The 24,090-nt window shown below is 41.2% G+C and overlaps 1 protein-coding gene across 1 annotated transcript in view; it reads right to left on the reverse strand.

The window, feature by feature from the left end:
- Positions 1-14,840: 14,840 nt before the first annotated feature.
- Positions 14,841-24,090, reverse strand: part of CEP192 (centrosomal protein 192) — a 130,509-nt gene continuing 121,259 nt past the window's right edge. The window contains exons 51-55 of the mRNA XM_054985869.1: positions 22,323-22,442; positions 19,341-19,456; positions 17,946-18,054; positions 16,261-16,319; positions 14,841-15,246 (exon numbers count right to left, since the gene is read on the reverse strand). Of these exons, the coding sequence (XP_054841844.1) occupies positions 15,108-15,246; positions 16,261-16,319; positions 17,946-18,054; positions 19,341-19,456; positions 22,323-22,442 (543 nt within the window). The 3' untranslated portion in view covers positions 14,841-15,107. The remainder of the gene's footprint in view (positions 15,247-16,260; positions 16,320-17,945; positions 18,055-19,340; positions 19,457-22,322; positions 22,443-24,090) is intronic.

A 24,090-nucleotide genomic window follows, 5' to 3' on the forward strand; every position in this document is an offset into this window, starting at 1 on the left:
TAGTTAGTTGATAAGTGAAGGGAAATTGACTTAGCACTGTGTTATAATAGACTAGCTTAGAAGAGTGTGAAAGTATATGTTTAATTGACAAAATAAGTTGAAATGAGTAGGGGAAGAATAGACAAAGGGTTGGAAAACTGTTGGAAGTCAACAAACGGGGGGGAAAGGGAGGGGGTTAGAACTGGAATATTAAAGTAATTTGACTGTTGTAAATGACAAAATATTTCTAATTCCAATAAAAATTAAAAAAAAGGAAGTTTACCAGAGACATACTAGCAAGATTTCCAGATCTTCGCACTAAAGAAATTTTTTTGGCTGAAATAAAAAAAAATGGGCATCTCCTCTTCAATAATACAAAAATTCAGGTTTATCAAGACATTTCTCTGGAAACTTTGCAAGCAAGAAGGGAGCTGAAACCAATCATCACCACACTTACTCAAGTAAACATTAAGTATAGATGGCTAAACTACACCAGACTCAATGTGAGATACCAAGGGAGATAGCTGGAGGCAACAAACTTGGATACTGGACATTCACTTTTAAGATCTCTAAACTTATTGCAGCCGACTACTCAGGATGAAGAAACAAATAAGAAAACATCTCCAAAAAGCTCTCTAAAGGGAAAAAGAAGCAAGATTCCAATCAAAACCTCACTTGATGCTGAAACCTGAGCATAAGGATACTAAACAATAGAAAGAGTACCAATCTAAAACAATGGTACAAGCTTTGCTAATATTAGTTGGCTATGTTATCTTACCATTTTGTTATGACCAAATGCTATCCCTGACTTCTGCCTGATACGAGTGGAGGAGGGAGATTGAGTTGATAAAATCCCAAAAGCAAGTGTTATTCTCTGTACTTACCTATATTTTCTTTTTTTCTCTCTCCCCTCTGTACAAGGAGAGTAAAATATGCAGTATTTTTTACTGCTTAATTTTCCTCTCTCTTTTTTCCACGTCTTTTTTCTTTTTTTTTACACTATGGTTGGGTTAATGGAGGGGGGAAATGGCTGGGGTGGGACAGGGAGTTCTGTGGGAAGGGGAATTAGGTTGGGAGGGGGGACAGTTAATATGCTGAGAAAAAATGGTTGCATTATTTAGGAGCTTGATGCTTCCATGTTTGAATTTACCGGTGTCTCCAATATAAGCTGCTGCATTGAGTAAATTATTCATATATAATATGGGCTTGCTTATGTGGGCTCACTTTGCTCGTTCATTAATATTTTGGCTATTGATGCTGTACCTGTTTAATAAGGGTTCTCATTGATTATTTATGCTAAATGTTCATTCTATTCAACGGTTAACAACAGGGCTTTTTTCTGGGAAAAGAGGTGGTGGAACTCTCTATTATCACATGTGCACGTGGCTCCTGGAAATGTGTGGTGATGTCACTCCCAGAAGTGATGTCACTCTCAGAAGTGGTGCCACTTCAAGGAACCCAGCACAATGGATTACGACGAGACAAATGTTAGTAAGCTTGGGAAATTACACTATTATGAGAAAGGGTTTTTTCCCCCTTTCTGTATCCTCTACAAGAAGTGAAATCTTCCATTCCCTTTCCCAAACATTTCATTTCTTTGGAATCATATTTTAAAATATGCAATAAGGAGGGGGCCTCTAAAAATCCAAAACCCATCTCACAAATCTTAATTCTAACAGATTCTCTCTGCCAGTGTAGAAAAAAAAATTCCAAAATTCTTTCTCAAAATTCCACAGAGTCTGAAATTCCTAATCTAATGAATATTGAATTTTCAAATTTTCAGGGAAGGTTTTGCTTTACTGGAGCAATTCAAAATTAGATACTCAACTTTAGCTGCATTAGATTTATAATTAGTTTCAAGTGGCTTTTTTTGTTGCCTGCCAACTCTACCTTACCAATGGCTAAGCCATTGTGATATTGTGAAATGTTCATAAATATTCCAGTGTCTCAAACAATATTCATAAAAACTTCCTTAACACCCATATGTCCACTGCAATTTCAGTGATGTTAGTCAGCTGAGGGTGGGGAGAACCATTTGAGTTACAGCTATTAAAACATAAGAACACCTATGTGTTGATGAATATATTGATGAAACCCTTCTGTGACTTGGACACAGCGATCCATTCCTAGCATAAAACTGGAATCACCATAACTGATATTTTAACTAATACAAATAACCACAACTGATATATTTAACTAACACAGAACCAATCTGCATTCAAAAGCTGTGGGAACCATAACAATGTCAACTTCAGTCAACAAAAGAATGAAAGCAACACACACACACACATACATAGCCCCATCCACCCCCATGGAAAGAGAGCAGAATGATCTCAAAGCAGCACACACCCACACACTGCCCCCACCCCCATGAAAATAAAACAGTATGAACTCAAAGCAGCACACACATACACAGAAACCCCTGAATGAAATGAAAGCAGAATGAACACAAAGCAGCACACATACACACACAACTCCACCCTCTGAAAAGAAAGCAGAATGAACTCAAAGCAGCACACATTCACACACAGCCCCACCCACCCACTCCCCCAATGAAAATAAAACAGAATGAACTCAAAGCAGCACATACATAGAAACCCCTGAATGAAATGAAAGCAGAATGAACTCAAAGCAGCTTAGCCTCCTCTGCAGAGCTGGCCTCAGCAGCTCTGCTTTCTCTCTCTCTCTCTCTCACTCACAAATGAAAAAAAGCAGAATGAACTCAAAGCAGCTAAACCTTCTCTGCAGAGCTCCTGCCTGGCCCCATCTCTCTCTCTCTCTCTCTCAAATGAAAAAAAGCAAAATGAACTTAAAGCAGCTAGGCCTCCTCCACAGAGCTCCTGTCGGGCCCCAGCTCTCTCTCTCTCACTCATAAATGAAAAAAGGCAGAATGAACTCAAAACAGCTAAGCCTCCTCTGCAGAGCCAGCAGGGCTGAAGGAGGAAGGAATCATGTGGGCAGATTCTAGAGCTGCCGGAACGGTGTTCCAGAGCATTCCCCCTCAAATAAAGCACTGATTAACAATGTCTCTTCAATTGCTTTCATACAATTGTAGAGGCCTTAACAACAGTGATAAATAAGAGTTTCCACAGCACTGATGACACATCATCTAGATTTGTTATTTTTGCAGGAAATCCATCTAAAGGTAACGTCACTTCCTGTATTTAAATCTGTTTAAATACCAGTTTCAAGCTGCCGGTACCTCAAAATCAAGAGGGGCAGCCATTCTCATCTCCCAAAATGTTAGATTTGAGCTTTTAGACATGGAAAAAGACACTCTGGGTCGATATATCTTTGTAAAAGGTTGTCTTGACAATCATATGATTATGTTAGCATCTCTATATGCAACCAATGTTAACCAAGAGCGGTTCCTTGAGGAAACATTAACAAGATTGGAAACTTTCCAAGAAGGTAGTAGCATTATTGGAGGGGACTTTAATTTAATAGACAGTTTTGAATTAGACTGCACTTATCAAACATCCTCAAAGAGAAAACACTTAAAGCATAAATCCTCAAATCTATCTAAAATATTAACAAAGTTTGAAATAATAGATGTATGGTGACATAAACACCAAGGAGAAAGGGACTATACATATTATTCCCCCCAATACAATGTACATACAAGAATTGACTATATTTTGATATCTAAATCTTTAACAGACAATGTCATCTCTTCTAATATTGGAGTCAAAATGTGGTCAGACCGTGCATGGTTAGATTGCACTCTTTCTCTCACCACAATAAATAAAAATAAATCAGATGGGATTTTGAATAAATCTTTATTATTTCACGAAGATTCATTTAAATAAATAGAAAAAGAGATCCTGGAATATTTTAAAAATAACAAAAACCGTGGAGTGTCTCCATCTATTAGTTTGGGAAGCTATGAAAGCAGTGATTCAGGGAAAATATTTCTTTCTAGCCTCTGCATACAAAAAGAAAATAAAAAAGTTAAAACCCAACTCTTAGCTAAAATCAAGTTATTAGAGACAGAACACAAACAGACATGTAGCAAAAAAAAAATTATAAACAAATTTTGCTAGAAAGGAAAAGACGAGACATTAGAATGCTCACACATAAAATACAACCTATTATTCCTAAGACAAAAAAACTGGTATAAATCTTCTAAATCAATTTGTATCTTATCATGGAAAATTAAACAGAAAATGGCTTCCAAATTCATTAATTTTATTAAAGACACAGAGTCCAAAGAGTTAATTGTGTATAGCCGTAGGTCATCACAATTTACCAAACATCGACTAATAAACAGTTAAATCCATTATCACAGTTTGTAAAAGTTAATTAAAATTAATTAAAAGAGTACAGTATGACAAACTATCCCAGGAATCACGAAACAGCCTCATTCAGTACCACCTTAGATCTTATCTTTTTGGCTGCGAGTGCAAACTGAGAGACTCTGTAGGACACATTATTATCAGTGTCAGATAACAAAAACACAATCTTCTCGATTTCAGAATATGTGTTTACGACTGATAGGATTCTGGTCAAGAATTTAGCTCTGGGTATACTATATAATGGACAATAAAGTAGGTAGTGGGAAAGGTTTTCAACTGTAGGTAATGCACAAATGCAGGTGCGATGTTCCATAGGGATGTGAGAATAATGCCCCTGCCAAAAGAGCTGTTTGCATCATTTGAAAGACACAGAGGGTACAATTCATTCCGCCTCTAATAAAATTTTGGAAAATTTATGCATATAAGGCTCTTTCTTACACCAGATGTACCTTCTTCCCTTTCAACGGATGCAAGAAAGTGTAAGAAAGAGCGTCACCACTATATTGCTACCCTTAAAGAAGCTGGGATAGCGAAACAATTGCAGCTAGCATATTGTTGGGCAGAGCCTGTCCCGGCGGCATCCCACACCCATCCAAGCTTTACTTCTTATAACAAATTGAAGATTTGGTTACATTTTGCACTTTGCTTGTTATCTTTCTTAGTGGGAGCCTCAGGAAGATTCCAGACAGCGATACACCTTTCACAGAAGTGGATTGACTGTTCCATCTTTTAATTAGGACTTTACCATCTACATGGATTGTACGCATATGAGCTATTATGCTGCTAATGTTGTGGATGTAGTTGACTATTTTGTATGAACTATTTAATAACTGTATTTATTGTTATTTATTATATGCACTGAGCACCTTACACGTTTCTTCACCAATTTAAAATTTTGATATAAAAATAATTTAAATATTTATTGGGAGACTTTTTTATTTGCTTCTACATGGGCGATTACCAAGCTAGACACAATATGGAGGCAGGGTGAATCTCTCAAAAACACATTTTTATTAACAAAAACTCAAAGTTAAAAGCTCTTAGTTCAACAAAGTGATATGCACAAGTAAAACCAACATGTTAGAAAAACAGAGATAATATATCCTCATATATTTCTCTGTATAAACATTCACAGATATACCTTACATAACTATATACACCTATATACACTGTACATAGTCAGTTTCCCTTTGTAAGCCACCTGTGTAGTCACCTAAGTGAGTGACCTTGCTGTGATCCTTTCAAGTGAACAAGGACTGCAATACAGCTCATGCCATTGCAACGTCTTGGGTTGTGTCTACATCACCAGAGTAGAGCTTTACAAAAGTATCAGAAGAGGACCATGTGGCTGCCTTACAAATCTGGGACACTGGTACTCTTTTCAGGAAGGCTGAGGAAGAAGCTTGAGCTCTGGTGGAATAGGCCTTAATTTGCAAAGGGCATTGTACACCAGCTTGCTGGTATGCTTTTCTAAAGGCAGATACAATCCATCTGGCAATCGTTTGTGAAGAAGCACCTCTGCCCTTCTTAGGCCGTCCATAACAGATGAATAAACTATTGTCAATGCAGAATTCTCGTGCTGTGTAAATAAAAGGCCAATGCTCTCCTCAAATCCAGACAGTGGAGTGCTCTTTTCGCCTTTGTCTTAGGGTCAGGAAAGAAGACAGACAGGTAGGAAGATTTCCTGATTTTGATGGAAAGGTGATTTGACCATGGGTAAAAAGTCTAGGTCTAAGCACCACTCTCTTGTCCAGAAACTTCAGAAATGGAGGATATGACCTAAGTGCAGCCAGTTCACTAACATGCCTAGCAAAAGTCACAGTAAGGAGAAAGCTGACCTTGAGTGACAATAGTTCTGGTGAGTAAGTTGCCGTAGACTCAAAAGGAGACAACATAAGTTGGGCCAGCACCAATGACAGTGACCATTGTGGGATTGGGGCTGATACAGGAGGATGCAGGTTAAACATCCCCTTAAGGAACTGGTGACTAATGTGATGTGAAAAGACAGTCTTGCCTTCCATTGGAGAATGGAAGGCAGAAATGGCTGCTAGACAAACCTTTAAAAAAGTAGTGGCCAAGCCCTCTGATTTCAGGCTGCAGAGATATTCCATAACACTATTCAGAGAGCAGTCTGCAGGTATCAAATTCCTAGACTGAGCTCAACAACAAAAACATTTCCATTTTGCCTTGTATGACCTCCTCGTAGAAGGTCTCCTGGTATTAAGCAATACTCTTTGCACCTCTAAGGATAGTGCTAAGTCCCTGCGTGGATGCGCCACACTGTTAGAGGCAGAGATCTGGGATTGTGGTGGTACAGCTCCCCACAAGTCAAGACGTCTTGTCATTGGAAGGTGTATGTATCTCCGCTCTGACAGACTCAGCAATCTCGGGAACCAGATCTGTCTGGGCCAGAATGGGGCTATTAGTATACAATCCGTCCTGTCTGATTGGATCTCGCTAAGTGCCCTGGCGATCATAGGAATGGGCGGGAAGAGATAGAACAGTTTGCCCGACCAAGTAATTTGGAATGCGTCCCCTAGAGACAGTGGATCGCTCCCAGCCCTGGAACAAAACGGGGCATTTGGTGTTGTGTGCCATGGCAAACAAGTCCACCTCCGGTACACACCACTGGGCAAAAATGTGACTGAGACATGAATTGTCCAGGGTCCACTCATGATTGCTGTTTAATGCTCTGCTCACAGCATCCGCTCTGGTGTTGTCTGATCCCACAATGTGAATGGCATGAAGTGAGACCTCGTTGGCAATAGCCTAGTTCCAGACTTCTATAGCTTCTGCACATAGGGCCAGGGAGGCAGTACTCCCCTTCTTATTTAAATAGTACATGGCCATGCTGTTGTTGGTCTGGATCTGAGCATTCTTGCCACAAAGAATAGCTGTAAAAGAGATAAGAGCAAAGCGAATGACTCTGAGTTCCAGAACGTTAATATGCAGTCTTTTGACCTCTGGGGATCAAATATCCTGAATGGAAAATGACCCACAATGTGCACCCCATCCTCAAGAGGAAGCATCAGTAGTCAGCAGTATGTGGTGAGGAGACATGCCAAAAGGCATATATTGTGTCACGTTAGACTCAAGCGACCATCATAATGACCTAAGTACCTATCTGGGTATAGTGAACTTGTGACTAAGAGAGTGTAAGGTAGCATGATTACATTCTTAGAAACTAATTTTGTAGGGTGCGCATATTAGGGCGTGCATAAAGCACCACAGCCGTGGATGCTGCCATGTGACCCAACAACCATTGCATTCTCCACACAGGTTGGAAGCAGTTCTTAGAAAATACAGATACCAATGTTTTGATGGTATGCACCCTTTCAGGTGGTAAATAAGCCCTAGTGTCCTCTGAGTCAAGGAGCGCCCCAATGTAGTTCACTCTCTGACATGGTTCCAATTTAGATTTGTCAAAATTAATAATCATTTCTAATTGCAAACAGGTATTAACCACTAAAGAAACATCTCTTTGCAGTTCCTCCCTTGATGATGCTGAAATAAGCCATTCATCAAGGTATGAAAAGACACAGCAGCCCTGCTCTCTAAGGTAGGCTACAGCAGGTGCCACACACTTTGAAAATACCCTAGGCACAGTAAATAACCCAAAAGGTAAAACAGTGTACTGGTAGACCTTGTTCAGATATTTGAACAAGAGGTACTTCCTGTGATCCTTCCTAATAACCACATGGAAATAAATGTCCTTAAGATCCAGGACTGCAAACCACTCACAAGTGTTTAAAGGGCCAGAACAGCCACCAGTGTAACCATTTTAAATTTTGATGTCTTCAAATACCAATTGAGGTCTCTCAGGGTGAGAATAGGCCTAAGGTCTCCATCTTTCTTGAGGATCATGAAAAATTTTCAGGAAAAAACCAGGGAAGTGTCTATGTCCTCCGCCTGTACAACCGCTCCCTTCTTAAGGAAAGCTTCAATCCCATTTTTTAACTCAGGTAAAACATTATTTACAGCTGCTGAAGGTAGGATGCAATCAGGAGGCACCATGAACTCTAACCCGTAGCCATACTCAATGACAATAGTCAGTTGTTATTGACTCCCACTCCATTAAAAATGCAGAGAGACGACCTGCAAAGGAGCAGACTGGGTTAGATGTGGCTGCCAGTCAAAACTGCTTGGAAGGACCCTGGTTGTCCTTCCTCTGGTGCTGTTGTTGCTGCTGTTTTGGTTTAAACTGCCTCCTGTTTTGTTTATTGGATTGATAGGGTCATTGGTAGGTCCCTTGGTACTGTTGCCCTTGTTTGTAGTGTCTGTATGATGCTGATGGTACCAGGGGATGGTACTGATGGTACTGATGGTGTGGTAAGTATTTGGGTTTGTAACGCTGGTCAGAGGGCACAATTCCCAGAGATTTCGCCATTTGTTCTTCTTCTGTGAGAGAATCTCATCCATGGTACAGGCAAACAATGATGTGCTCTCAAAAGGCATTTCTTCCACCTTGTTCCTTGTCTCAGGTGGCAAGCCTGTCAAGTGTAGCCATGAGTGGCGTTGAATCAAGATTGCACCATCCATGCCCTTGGCATATGTTTCCACTGAATGTCTACCCGCATTCATCTGCTGTTTTGATAGCTGAATGGCCTGCGTTTGCAGCAGCTCTATCATTGTCTTCTTGTCTTGGGGGATGTCTCTAATGTATTCACTCAATTTTCCCCAAAGGTAGAACTGATAGACCCCCATTATTGTTTGGTAGTTGCCAATCCGTAAATGAAGTGCTGAGACAGATTTGCTTTCTTTCTTTATCAGGCTGTACTGAGTGTGTACCTGCTTTGCTTCATTGAGCCTCTTTTATCACTAGAGATGAAGGTTGCAGATATTTGAAGAGTGAAGGCTATGTATCCTGCTTGATGTTATATATAGATTCAACTCTGTTCGAGGTGGCTGGTAATTCAGCAGGCCTTTCCCATGCCTTCAGTATAATTTGGTCTAATCCTTCCAGCACAGGGAAGGCCACAGATGCAGGAGTGTCATTGTAAAGCCTGCTAAGCAACTTGTCCTTAGTCACTGGTGTAGATGCGATTACATCCAAATCAAGCGCTGTTGCCATACGAGACATCCGTTCAGCGTAGATGCGCAGGTCCTCAAAGGGAGATCCAGCTGCAGGTGCGACATTTTCATCAGCAGAACAGCCAGAGGCTGTATCGGACCCAACCTCTGATAATGCAGGCGCTGGTTCCTCATCATCCTCGGAGTCATAAGACACTTGGAGCAGAGCTGGAGACAGGGGGTAGCCAGGACCTTCCAGCTGAAGTAGATGGTCTCAAATCCGAGAAATGCAGTGCCCCTGCCCAGCAGCACTGGTAAGGTGGCAGAATGCAGCAGACATGTTGGTGCCTTTCAGCTGTAAGCCTCGGTTCCGCAGGTCTACCGGAGGAACCCTATCAACTCTGACCTGGTGCTGTTGGGGAGTCAGAACTTGATGGTCTTGCATCTGGGTGCAGTGTCGGTTCTCTGCTTGACTCCTGTTTCAGAACAGGCGGGATGACAGTCTGCTATTCCTGGAACTTACCTTCCGAAATTGATCTTTCAGGTGACTGGAGATGTGGAGAAGGTGTCTGAGGAGGAATCAAGATGATGTCCTTGGAGTCGCTGGGAGGCTGAAGTGGTTGCGACCTCCTCGATTCTGAACCCTCTCTCAGTTCTGAAGACTTCTTGCTAGAGTTAGCATGACCTCTCGACTCCGACCTGCTCAACTTCGAGCACAACCTCGACTTCGGCTGGGACTTTTTTGCTAGACTTCGCCCGCAAGTCGAATTAGGAAAGGTGTTTGGTCTTTTTCAGTTTTTTGGCGGGTCATTCTGAAGATCTCTTGGCTCTGCCGGCTTCAATTTTTTGGCAGGTTTTGACCCTGCTGGTTCTGATCTCACTACGGACTTAACCAAACCCACTGAACCCACTCTGAAGTGGCGATCAGGAGTTGACAATGGCTGCGATCCTTGGGTTGTTGGTACAGGGACCTGATCTTTTGGGATTGGTGTCTTTTCTGCGAACACCTTCTCCCATAATGCGGCCTTAAGGCGAACCACCCTTTCATTATGAAGCTTGGGAGTAAATTGGGGGCAAATGGCACACGCTCCCACATTATGTCACTCGCCAAGGCAGAGGAGACAGAGATCATGTTGATCCAAGTGTGTCATCTTGGTAGCACACTGAATGCACTTTTTAACAGAGCCTTTGCTCTGACATAGCAGCTTAGGTATAGAGGCTCACAGATTACCAAAAGCATCAAGTCAGAGTCCAAAATCCGAAAAGAGTTCAAAACGGTCCATTAGTCAATTAAGGTAGATTAATTCACACAAAGTCCGTAACCTGAAAGAGAAGTCAGGGCGATCCAAGATTCAAGCATGAAAAGTCCAGTCAGATATACAGACACAAAGAATGAACGGAGCAACAAAGCTAAAATCCTCTCCTTGCAGCAGCTCAGAGAGAACTGGAGGGAAGAGAGGTTGCTTCTCCTTTATCACATGCCCATTTTGGCAGGAAAATGGGTCTCTATGTGACTTGGAGAAGCGGCCCCTAAAGAAGCTTTTTAAAAACTTTAAATATTTTCTGAGGGGCTGGCCTGCGCAGTCCCATGTGGGACTGCACAGAAGAACGACAATGAACATTATGTAACAGGGAGCCATCTTTTCAAGCCTGCCAATGTCACAGTATCAGCTAAGAGTCAATCAGGGCCCACTTGCTTAATTGGCATTGCTAGCCCTGTGAAATTGAGGAGTGAAGGTAGGACTGGTGAGAGCCAGCCTCCCAAGGCCGAATCTCTTGAGAACTGGCAGATTAACAGGCCAGCATATTTTTCTTAGCAAGGTCAGAGCCAGGCCTGCAACAACTTGCAGCCCGAACCAAAGTTCAGTGACTTTAATCAAGATCGTAAGAGTTGAATATGCCTGTTCGTCACAGGTATAAACTTTTGAGAGTCAAAGCTCCCTTTCATCTCATGGAAGAACATGGAACTGGGACTCAAGGATTGGATGAGATGGGTCTATCAAAGTAAGGGGTAGTTCTAGGTCAGTTTGGAAGGTTATGCTCCAAAGGTACTTTGCCTGCTTCCTGGAAGAAATACACCGTAAGGCTTGTATCTGGATCTAGTTTCCATCAGACCCCATTTTTCTCCTTTAACTTTCCTTCCTCTTATTGCAGTGTCCCACATGTCAATATCGGTTGACATGTCGGTTTTAGGCCTGGTACTTTTCAATATTTTTATCAATGATCTGGATGAAGGGGTAAATGGACTACTCATTAAATTTGCTGATAATACCAAATTGGGAGAAGTGGCAAACACCCAAGAACATAGAGTTAAACTTCAACAAGACCTGAATACTCTGGAGAAGTGGGTGGTTGTGAACAGGATACAATTCAACATAGATAAGTGTACAGTATTACATCTGGGCCACAAAAATGTGAAGCACAAATACAGGATGGGGGATACACTTCTGGGTAGTAGTGAATGCAAAAGAGATCTTGGGGTAAGAGAGGACTGTAAACTAAATATGAGCAGTCAGTGTGATGCAGTGGCAAAAAAAAAGGCAAACTCAGTCCTGGGTTGTATCAAAAGGGCCATTGCATCGAAATCTTAGGAGGTCATAGTCCCTCTCTATACTGCCTTGGTCACGCGGCACCTGGAGTACTGTGTGCAGTTCTGGAGACCTCACTTCAAAAATGATGTGGACAAAATTGAGAGGGTGCAGAAGAGAGTTAACCTTGTGATCCCCTCATCATTAAATTGCCCAAACAGAAAATATGCAGCTGACCAGGGAATCGTTATATACTAGCCAGTGGCACAGGATTGGTTCTTTGACATGACCTGATCTTCTGAGTCATGAAGAAAAGCTACAAAACGTCAACATTAAGGACAACTCGCTGCTACTTGATAACTCTGTCTACTACTCTGGACCACTTTTATACTCCCTGGATCTGGTTTTTCTTATTGTCCTGAACTCTTGATGTCAGGATTAATCATCACTTCAACAGGCGCAAATGGATTCACATAGTCTTCCACCTGGCTATGGTATGATAGAAGGAAAGCAGAGACAGGGAGGTTCCATATATCAGGTTGGCTAGGCCAACTGCTAATTAGCTTTCCTGCCATAAATTATCTCCCCACAATAGCTATCCCAGAAGATCATTAGGTGACCGTAACCTAAATTTATCAGTCTTCACTGGAGCTTGCTTGTTTGGTTCCTTCCCTTCTATCCCTTTTTCCTTGCAGGAATTAAATTAGCTCCCCTGAACACTGTGAGTAAAAGGTGGCATAGAAGTATATTATAGAAATAATTGATGGGTAACAATTTTTCCTAGCTTTCTTCCATGTAGGTTGGCATAGATTCCATAGTTCTTATCTTCTGTTTTATTCTTATAACTAAGTTGAGCTGAGAGTGACTAGCCAAACATTACCCTGTACTTTTTATGGTTCAGTGTGGATTTGAGACCAGCTCTCCCTGAAACTTACTACACAACACAGGCTAATATTGAATAAATTAATCCACCAAGGTCAGTTCCTTCCTTCTTGGCTGAGAGTTTACTATCCACTGAAGCGGGCAGTGCCCCAGGCTAACAGGGCCTCCTTTGGCTAAGCTAGTACTGTGATGCACAAAAGCCCAGACGTACTGATACACCAGATGGCAGATGAACTTGAGCTGTTAGAATTGCACAACAGTCATGGTGGATGGGGCTAGACAAAGTTCCTTTATATGATAATTGATTCACATTTTATAATGGGGAAATATGTACATTTTCTTAACCAAATAAAAATAAACCTCACCCATCATCTACCTGATGTCACCAAAGTAGTTGTTCATGGTTTTTTTTTCTGTGAGGAGGCCGATATTCATCGAAAAACATAGGCTCCGCATGTTACTGTTTATCAGGTACAATCTATATTCTCTGATCCTTGTCCTTTGGTAAATCACTATTTTATTTCTCTTTCTGCATTATGGGGGTGCCACATTAAAATGTTTTTTTGCTACTATTGCCACCTGGAAAGAGGGTCAAATCCTCCCTCCATCTCTAAAAGTGAGCTGGATGAATCTTGTATTAAGTAAATATTCATTTCAATTCATTTACAGTCACTAAGGCACTATGGTGTGAGCAGCCTATTTTACACCTTGCTGTTGCTGCAATGTTTTTGAGCAAAATAATATATTGGAAGAGAATTGTTTTTTTTTTAAAAGTCAACAAAGAAAAAATACGCTTGTTTTATAAATCATTGGAGAACTGTAGTAGTGTAACAAACATGCACCTGTGAAATGGTGGGACATATGTAAATTACTCCAATAGAATCCTATTCAACACCACCACAGCTTTTTTTGCATGGAAAGATACAGCTTTTTTGTTGTAGAATGTATCATGCAGTTTATCTTGTATCATGGCATCCATCATGCAATACCCACTCACCCCATATCCATACACAGAAATTGCTACCACTGTTGGAAATAGGGAAATGCCTCATACAATAACTTCAGAAGAACTACATGTCATTGAGGAATAGGAAAATGAGGAGGAAGTAATGGAAATGCTTTTCTGACTAGAGGAATGGAATTATTCAGGGCTTTTTTTCTGGGAAAAGAGGTGGTGGAACTCAGTGGGTTGCCCTCAGAGAAAATGGTCACATGGCTGGTGGCCCCGCCCCCCTGATCTCCAGACAGAGGGGAGTTTAGATTGACCTCCACGCCATGCGGCGTGGAGGGCAATCTAAACTCCCTTCTGTCTGGAGATCAGGGGGCAGGGCCACCAGCCATGTGACCATTTTCAAGATGTTCTGGAACTCCTTTCCTCTGCGTTCCCCCTGAAAAAAAGCCCTGGAATTATTACACACTTCTCACTTCTTTGAGTGACAACAGTTCAAGAATTAGAGAACAGGTGGAGCAAAGAGGCACACCTAGAGGGGTGCAGATCCACTGCCCACATCTGATCCCAGAAGATACTGGCACCTCAAGAAGCTTCAGTCATCTCTCTGCAATTTGTCTTCTTCTTTTTTGGTCTCTTCTAGAATCTAAATTCCTGTTTCTTAACACACACATTCCTTCCTTCAGCTGGATGGGCCACCTCTTGCATAGGATACAACAACAACACCCCCCCCCCCCGATAACTCTCTCTTAATAATTGGTTCCCACTGAGAAACTATCCAGTTATTAATATTCTTTTGTTATATGCTCTGGCTCCATCACACACATACACAACCATACCATTTTAGGCCAAGCACATAGGACTGTCATATAACAGGACTCCAAACTCAAGTATTTAACACTCTCTTAATCTCTGCCGCCCGTTCTACCACGATGGATAATTTGACAGTGGAAAATTATAGACATGACTCCCAATAAGCATCTGGGTGGGGATGCTAATCCTCTATCTCATTTGCATGTGATGTCCTGAAGAATGTAAGATTGCAGAGATTCCTGCTGGTCAGACTTAAAGGTCCATCTGGTTCAGCATCCCTTTCCCCGGCAGTAGGAGGTCCACAAACAGGGCATGAAGGCAACTGTCCTCCCCATGCTGTGGTTATAGGTATCCTAAGCACACTAAAGCAGGCAAGAATTTAAAGAAATCTTTTATTTATGAAATTGAGTTTAAAAAACAAACAAACATTATAACTTGCAGACAATACAAAAATAAGAGATAGTCTTGCTTCTGGCAGCCAAAGTGCAGTAGTGTTAAGTGACATGATGCCTATACAAAATTATTTTATTTAAAATTACAAAATTACAAAGCACCCGTTTCTCACAAAATATAATTTTAGTGTACAAAAAAGAAGCTTGCCAATTCAATAATTTAGTTGTAAATTTATCATGTGTTAACAATAGCTAATGGCTACTGCTGTGGCAAGCCCTCACCAATGAGCTGAATGGTGAGTGTATCATTTTTCTCTGTCTGTACCACCAATAAGCTTTTGAAAATGCCTGCTGACACGGGTCTGAAAAAGACTGGTAAGTTGCAGTAGTGATGACATCTGCAAGAAACAAGTTCACAAAAATAAGACACACTGTAGTCTTAAATGTAATTATAGGACTCAGAATTTCCTCCAGGCTTCACTGCAACTCTGAAAAGCAGTTTGAGGTCTGTTTTTCACTTTGCAGCTATGTACATGCCCCGCCCCCTGGCTTAATTTCCATTTTGCAAGTGTGTACAATCCAAATAATGTTTAGAGCACTTTTAAACCACATTAAATTTACAGAGCTGAACTTGTTTAGTTCTCTAATGGAAATTACAGGACCTAAATAAGTTTACTCATTACAGCGTTGAATCTATGAAGCCAGCTCAAATGTCTTGGATTAAATAATTTCCCCTCATTGAATTGGTTTTGCTAAGTGTTCTTCCTCTTCTCAGATGTACACATCATAAAACTATGAGAGAAATTTCTATGTGAAAACATCATGTGTTTAACACCATGGACTGAATTCAAAATATGACAATGGAAAGAAATTTGTGGAACAGGTCCTTCTTGTCTTTTCCACCCTCCACCTGTAATCGACTGAGCCCTCTAAAATTCTATTTCTAGTGGTCAGAGAAACCTTGCTAAAAATGGTGGGCAGAAAAGTGTGGGTAGGGACTAATAGGCCAAAACAGCATCCCCTGTTCTGCTAGCTGGCATTATGCTGGCAAAACAGCACTTTGGGACCCAACTCTGTATAACACTCTGTCAGAAAACAGTTTGTGATTATAGACATACACACGTATTTGCTACAACCAGAGGTGTGAAAACAGCTTGATTATGCTAGGATAAAAATGAATCACACATAAATGAATGACATTTAAATGTTTCAGATGAAATAAAGCCCACAGATACCTTGAAAAAGCACCGAATCTAAATTCTGAGCTCAAGCAGTAAGTCTTTCATGCACCCTTATGAAACTATTACTGCACTGCTGCAGGACCAAGAATTCAATGGTAGTATCTATTAACTCAATAATTATCAGGCTTTATCCATGTACAGGATCCAGCTTTAGAACATGAAACAACTTACCTTAAGTTATAGTGGGAATGCTTGATGTAAAAAGGCTCCCTGGGTCTTAAAAATTTCAGCTGCAATTTAGTAAGAAATTGTTTTTAAAAGGCAGGTTATTTAATTTATAGTAAACAGGGCTATTTTCATGAAAGGTAGGTATATACATCCTTATTCACTGATTTCAACTAAAAAAGATACCAGAAGCAGGTTTAAGTGAAAATCTTGGTTATCGTATCAAGTACAGATTAAAGCAATTGGATTAAACTTTAATCCAGCATTTGGCTTTAATGAAAACTGTAATTTTACAGTTGAAACTAGCAAAAATTCTGGTAAAAAATGAACAAGTCATGCAATATTGATAAAAATATAAGGCTGCTGCATTTGCAAGATCCAGTTAGCGTTAAGCATTAAGTGTGTTGCAGTTATTATTTGGGGTGTGTGCTGAGAAAAATTCTTGTAATTTTGGATCTGGGCTTTGGAGGGAAATTTTTACTGTGGTTGCTTATTTCCGAATAGGATGATACTGGTTCAGGATTCAAATGTGGTTTTTTCATTCTGGAGTTTGGGACCATTGTTTTCAATAGCAAATGTATATGAAGGTCTGGGGCAGTCACTTCGTTAGATAATGGCACACAGAACATAGCCTTCCCTCTAATCTAAAACCCTCCAAAGTTTGATTTTACATTCCTCTGAAATAGGTTCCTCTCTGCACAGCTGCACTTCTCTCTACTGATTCCTAAAATAGCTATCAAGCAGCCAGTCTAGCAAGAATGCTCCAGCAAGCCATGAGCATCTGAAAAAAAGACAACCCTGCCTGCATTCATTTCATTTTCCTACTCTTACGGTGATGGACAGACTATCAATTTTTTAAACCTTTCTGCTGAAAATTCTGCATTTGCCAGCCTTGTTGTGGTCTGTTTTTTGTTTCCTTTCACAAAGTGAGGAAGCTTTCCTTTGCAGACCCCACCCCCTGATGGTCTGCCATTATTCCCTATGGGGGATGTGGGTGGCTGTTTGGCAACCAAATGACACCAAAATTGCAGTGGAGCTAGGGCTACTTGTCCATTAAAGAATTCCCAAGTTTCAAGTGAACTGGACTGAAGGTTCCAATTCTACAAGGCCTGCAACAAGGTGCCTTTTCCAGGGAGAAAAGTGGCTGTTCTTTGACCAAATGACACCAAAATTGCAGCAGAGTAAATTGGACCAAGTTTTTCAATTCCACAGGCCACTGAACAAAGTGCACTGAACAAAGTGAACAGGTGCTACATGCAAAGAAAAAAGGGCTCCACCCTCACATGAGATGGAGTGAAGGAAAATGGCTGCTCTCTACAGTTTGTATCCAAAGGCTAGGACAGCTCTGTGCACCTTCCTTCCAAAGATCTGACTGGAAGGGAGAGATGCCATTGTCCAAGAAATCAATAGAATTAAAGAAAAACATGAGCTCATGTTGCATGGTTGGTAAGCAACCAAACTAGGAAAAAACCCCATGGATTATTCAGCAGAGGGAGTTTCATAATTCCCAAGCATCTTGGATTTGTGGTACCATTCCGGAAAATCACAGTAATGATTCAAAACAGCTACTTTTGTGTGTATCTTCAGCTTTGGGAATTTTGTTAGGCAGACCACTAGTTATTACTACATTAATCCTGAAAAAATGTTTAAGATCAAAGCGGCATAGTGACTTCATATCTGATTTAACATACCATGTTTGAAGAGGTCGAATAATTTCGCATGCGGATTTTCAACATGCTTGATTCACCAACCCTCGTTGAAGGAAATGTATGGACACCATCTTGGGCATATACTCCTTCCCTGATTTTGAAAGACAATGGATATATCACCACCAGAAAAGTCCACCAGGCCACCTTGCTTCTTAGTGTTTGGTGTCTTATCAAAAACCTTTTCTCAAATATCTTGTAACACTGAAATAGTGGTGTAGCTACCGTATAGCCTCCAGAGAGCCTCTGCCGTTGCTACATCCTGCCAGGGAGAACCAGGCATGCAATGAATGCTGCCCTGGAATGTGGAGTGATTGTGGCTTGATTGGATTTACTAGCTCTTTGGCCCCATTGGTGCCCAGAGCAACAAAAGACTTGCAGAGTCACCCCCACTTAGCACATTCCGTTCCCTCCTTCCGTGATGAGATCTCCTGTCCATGATTGAGGAGCTAATCAAATGACATTCATAAGTATGGACAGTCGTTCCTGGCACAATGTATCCCCTCCCTAAAAACACTTAACCTAGCTCCGGTGTACTTCATCAGAAAAACTGTCCTTTTTCTACAGCGCTAGAACTAGTTTTGCATCTGCATTCACACACCCCGGCAGCTATCAATTGAAGTACTCAAGCCTTTTGTCTAACCCAGGAACTGACCATTGGAGTCTTTGTCCTAACTGCTAGGAGGACTCTCCTCCACCTTGGGGCACATTTTACCTATAAATGCAGAGCCTTAGCCCCATTCAAATTGAACACGTTTCTGGATCCACAAGCACTGTTCCCTTGAGGTTTGCTCTAAGCCTCTTGCTTTGCCAAGGATGCTGGATGTTTGAAGCATCTCTCTCTCCTCACCGCGGACTGGACCTCCTTCTCCAGGATAGGCAGATATAATTACTCCCTCTCGCTATTCCCAATTTCTGGCTACATTTCCTAGGACTCTGTGTGTGTGTGTAATTATTTCCCCCAGTAATTGGTGTGTATGTGCATGAAGTTCTTGTGTTCAATAAAAAGTTATTGTTTGATATTAAGCACCAGACTTGCTTGTTCTATTGTCGGAAGGGACCTGGTTACAGCTTCTCGTATAGCCGTCTTCCTTGCTAGCTAATTCCCCCCATAAATCATATTTTATTGCAAGGAGACCACTTCCAGTAACAGTGGGTTCTTGGATGCTCTACTAGGATTGCTACAATTTTATGCTTCTAATAGTTAAAGAACTGTAAAAAGTAATGAAACTGAAATTTTGTAGAAATGGAATTGGAGGACCACTCTGTCCGGAGCGTTGGAGACCGTATTGATGGTTCAAAAAAGATTAGCAACAAATAAGTACACAGTAAGTTAGGTTTTTCATAGTATTCCAGTGAATTATCATATCATTCACATACCTAGCTTTGGGATCAGAGGTGTCAGGGTATTCTCTTCTTTGGGAAGTAAGTGGAACACTAACTTTTACTAAAGCAGATGAGACTTCATTCTTTAAAGTTTCATTTTCTACAATGCCCTGTTTCAAGAAATGTTCCAAGTTAAACATTAGCACTGATTACTCAAATTGTTTTACTGTAGTTTCTGATAAGAAATAAAACAAATGTACTGGCTTTTTAATACTTTGTTTTTGCTTATTATCTCTAACAATTCTCAGTATTGAAGAGAAGCATTAACAGATTAATACAGTGGTTCCCAACCTTTTTGATATGGTAGCCCACAAGTCCAAATTTACTTCATATGGTGACCCATACCAGACTGGCCTAAAAGATCGAGAAGGTGCTGGGTGGGACTCAGGGTTGAGGAGATGTGGGAAGGTGGTAGATGTCAGCAAAGAGTAGTCGGACAGGCACTCAAGGAAGTGACAGTACAATCTGCTAAATGTTTTCCAAATCATAAAGACTGTTTGTTGAGGGATTGAGGGGGTCCAGAAGGCCAGTAGTTTGTTGATGACTGATTTTCAGTTTCTAAGACTGTCTAGATCCTTCCTGTCAGTGTTCAGGTGAACAAGTGGAGGGGAGTATATTCCTGGAGGGGTGCAGGCTTTTAATCTGAAAGTGGCCCCCATTATTCTTTATGGCTCAGCTATTTGGATTAAAGCTATCTCTGATAATATCTTTTAGTACAATTTCTTAGGAAAATATTGAATATCTCCTATTGTGTGTCTAACATTGTATTGCAGGCAGAATTTGCACAGCTATCCCTGGAAGCAAGAGCATGGCTATAAAACTGTTCTATGCTAAAGATGGTTTGTTAGAAGCTCTACATCGGGATACCCACCAATCAACTTGGATGAAAGCCCTGGATGAGAAACAGATGATAGTTGGATTGTTGATTGATATTTTTGAGATGGGCAAATCCAAAGCATTTTCTCTGATTAAAAACCGTTTCCTAGAAATCGACCATAGCAGTTGGATTTTGAGAGCCCAGAAAGTTGGTTCACCACTATCTTTTGGTCCTCCTTTCCCAAAATCAATACCCTCCTTACATGTATTATCTTACCATCCCATGATACTTTTAGGGCTTTCTTGTTTGCAAGATTGAATCTTATCCATAATGGTTTTACAGGGGACATTTTTAAACAGGCCTTATTCTGACAGAATTTGCCTTTGTGGCCTTAATAGGATTGATATCATCCTTTCATGTCCTGCTTGAATGTAGGATCTTCAAAAATATAAGGGATTATTATATTAAGCCTTTAATTAACCAACCGTCCCCTTATACTCTTGAAACTCTGGCTCTTTTGCTTAGCAGTAAGGATCCTAAGTTTACCTTAGCAATTGTCCCTTGCATCCCAAAAAGATAAGGAATAAGTATTTTCTACTGCTCAACATTTATGAATCAATAAGCTTCTAAGGGAATAAAAGGAAAGGAACAAGTAAGTCTGGGCTAGAGTGTTGTAATGGTCCCTATAATATGCTATGTATTATTGGAAAGATCCATGGAGAATGGATTGTCATTACTACCACTTCCAAGAACCATGGACTCCTTGACTAAGTGGATAATAGGAAATCAGTTCAGCTCTTACTTCCTTGGCTGAATGGCCTTTGAAATGAAGCAAGTTCACAGGAAGGCATATGCCAGGCTTTGGGGCCAGGGTGATTAACATTATCTCCTTTTGCTCCCTTATTTTTTTAAAACTAGCAATCAGCAAAGAGTTTTAAAATACAGGCAGTCCACAAAAACATGTTTGCATTTTTCCCCCACTATTAATTTTCATTATTTTAGTTATTGAAGGCATACTTTTTAAATCAAATGCGAGTGGCAAGGACATCATTTTGGTACATGCTCCTTCAGTTCTTAACTTTTACAAAAACCCTTGGAGCTTGTTCTCAAGAGCAAGAAAGAGGTTCAACACCAGTAGCCCTAGTCATATGGAAACTGCTCAAAAAGGATTTTGGCTCAAGGTCTGTTTGCAGGATTCAGATCCTGGTGGCAGAACTAGTTGATTAGTCGTTCAATTCACCACTGAGGTATTGAACAGAAATGGCTGTGGTATGGTACTCTGCCCAGTATGGTACCAAAGTGGTTTCTTGTTGGAGAGCAGGACCTTTTTTCTCCCTTGTGGCTAACTTTGCCATAGTGTTGTCTGTTACTGTGAGGATGCATATCAGCCCCATGCCTGATTCTTGAAGGCATGGAGGCCCAGTCTGATCACCTGGAGTTCCTATTATCTGACTTGGCTTGTGACTGCTTGCCTTGGGCTAAGATGCTAAGGTAGCCAGTTAGGATGGCATTTGTGGCAATTATAATCTCATATGATCTGCAGAAGCATATACATTGTTAATGCAGTATGTACACTTCCTGGATCCCTTAGAAACTGCCTTTGGAGATCTCGCCCTCCCTCCCTCCTGTTGGCCACAAATGGCCATTTTGTTGGCCAACACAGACTTCTCCCAGCCTCCAATCCCCCAAGGGTAGTGCAGCAGGCCTGGCTCTGCTTGACTGCCCTCCAATAAGCCAGCCAGTCTTCCTGGGTGATCCAGGCAAGGCTTGCTGTTTTATATAAGGGCAGGCCGGGCAGGTTGCGAGCTGCCACCACACTTCCTGTGACTCACAGGGCAGGCTCACTCCCCAATGCCATTTTCTGTAGTGTCTCCAAAGTGGATGCAGTGCAGTCTGCTGGCCTCACTGCTGCTGTCACAACTCAGTTGTCTTCTGAGCAGGTGAGTGCTGGGCCAGGGATGTTGGATCCATACAGGTACTTTGGTTTGTAGGAGGTTACCCAATTAGTAAATTACATTTATGCAGCAACAACCCATAGCCTTCTTCCATTTATCATTTAAATCATTAATAAATGATCATTTCCTCATTCTATCTTAATAGAGGAGAATTAATGAGAAATCTAAAGCATCCAACAAAACATTGCTGTTCTATGTACTCACCACTCCAGAAAACTGCAGTCTGTGCTTGTCTTTCAGGTGAGGCTCATGAAGTGGGTGACACTCAAGATCCCAGAACTGAGAATAATCACCCCTATCTCTTGGCAAAAACATGATTACAACCTAACAAGAAATAAACCATATATTTAAATAATTTATACTATTCCAAACCTGACAGAACAGTATTTTTACACAAAAGCTGGGCTTTCTTCCATCAGAAACGATAGTACTACCCTAATCTAAGTTACCTCAGTAGCACAAGCTTAACTGCCATCATAAAGCCAAGACTCAGAACCGAGATAAAATGAGATACAATGTCCTTCTTGAATGCGAGGTTCAATCAATGAACATGAAAGATCTATTCAGACCATCTTCAGTCTTTACTTCCTTTTAAGCTAATACCATACACCCAATTCTGATTCTGGGCCCATGGAGTGTGGATCAAAAAACCCACATACTGAGGCCTAGTAAAGACTGGGAATATGTTTAATACAGAACTGGGACAGCCACTGGGTTTACAAAAGAATCCAAAAATGAAAAATGAAATTAACAGTAATTTTTAAAGCTTTAAAAAGGAAGGCGCTGCTGCTAGACATACTAGGAGGAGCAGCTGCTGTGACGGAAGAAGTGGGAGGTGGAAGGTGGGGGAAGGACAAGGCAATGAGGAATGTGACAGAGGCTGGGTGAGCCAGGCACCTGTAGGTGGTGCTCTGAGGGGGCAGGCAAGCAGGGGAGAGACTAGAGAAAATGGGAAGAAAGGAGGAGACGGTAGAAAGGGCAAGCCTGATGGGAGGTGGCTGTGTGAGGGCAAGCAAAGACAAGAGTTGGGGACAGAAAAGGGAAGAACAGGGCTGCTGGGGGAGAGGCAGGAATAGTAAATGAAGCTGAAAAGGGAGGGAAAGAGCTGGGTTCCCCGTTGCTCCTTAGAATCTTGTGGGTTATAATGGTTAAATGCTAAGGGAAAAAGACAATACCAGAAGAGAAAGAAAGACATTTCAACTCATTATTTTTAGTAGTTGGTAACAGTGTTACGCTAATACAAAACCAGTTAACTGTGAAATCTATCTATCTATCTATCTATCTATCTATCTATCTATCTATCTATCTATCTATCTATCTATCTATCTATCTATCTATCTATCTATCTATCTATCTATCTATCTATCTATCTATCTATCTATCTATCTATCTATCTATCTATCTATCTATCTATCAGACAAGTGTCAACGCCCAGCCCAAACCCCTGGACCTAGAAACATGAAATTTGGGGAGAACATCCCTTTCATGATGAGAACACTCACTAAGAAGGAATTTTAAGAAATTCGCCCCCTAAGGAGGCAAAAAGGGGTAAAATGTGTTTTCTCAAAGGGATACAGCTTCCCTGTGTAGCTGGCAGGCTGCTGCCTGCTTGCGCCTCTGCCCACTGCCAGCTCAGCCACTCTTCCCTGATTAGGCCAGCCTTTCAAGGTTATTTGAATATGCGGGCTAATTGGGACTCACAACATTTCACACCTCCCCCCCCACCCGAGACAGTTGGCACACAGAGGTCATTTGCGTATGTGACCTGATTGGTCCTCACCCCCCACATTCTAAACAGTGTGCAGTTGCTACTGGGAGTCACTGAATGTGTCCTGAGGTAAAATGCACCTCCCAGACTCTCTCTAAAAGTTCACTAGGGTTGCCAAGTAGTAAAATACCATAGCAAAGCACGGGTATCAAGCTAGTTTAGTATACCTAAGAGTAGCTGTGTGGCTAACTATATAATATGTAT

Source organism: Eublepharis macularius, chromosome 7, assembly GCF_028583425.1.
Source record: "Eublepharis macularius isolate TG4126 chromosome 7, MPM_Emac_v1.0, whole genome shotgun sequence".
In the NCBI taxonomy this organism is placed as follows: Eukaryota; Metazoa; Chordata; class Lepidosauria; order Squamata; family Eublepharidae; genus Eublepharis; species Eublepharis macularius.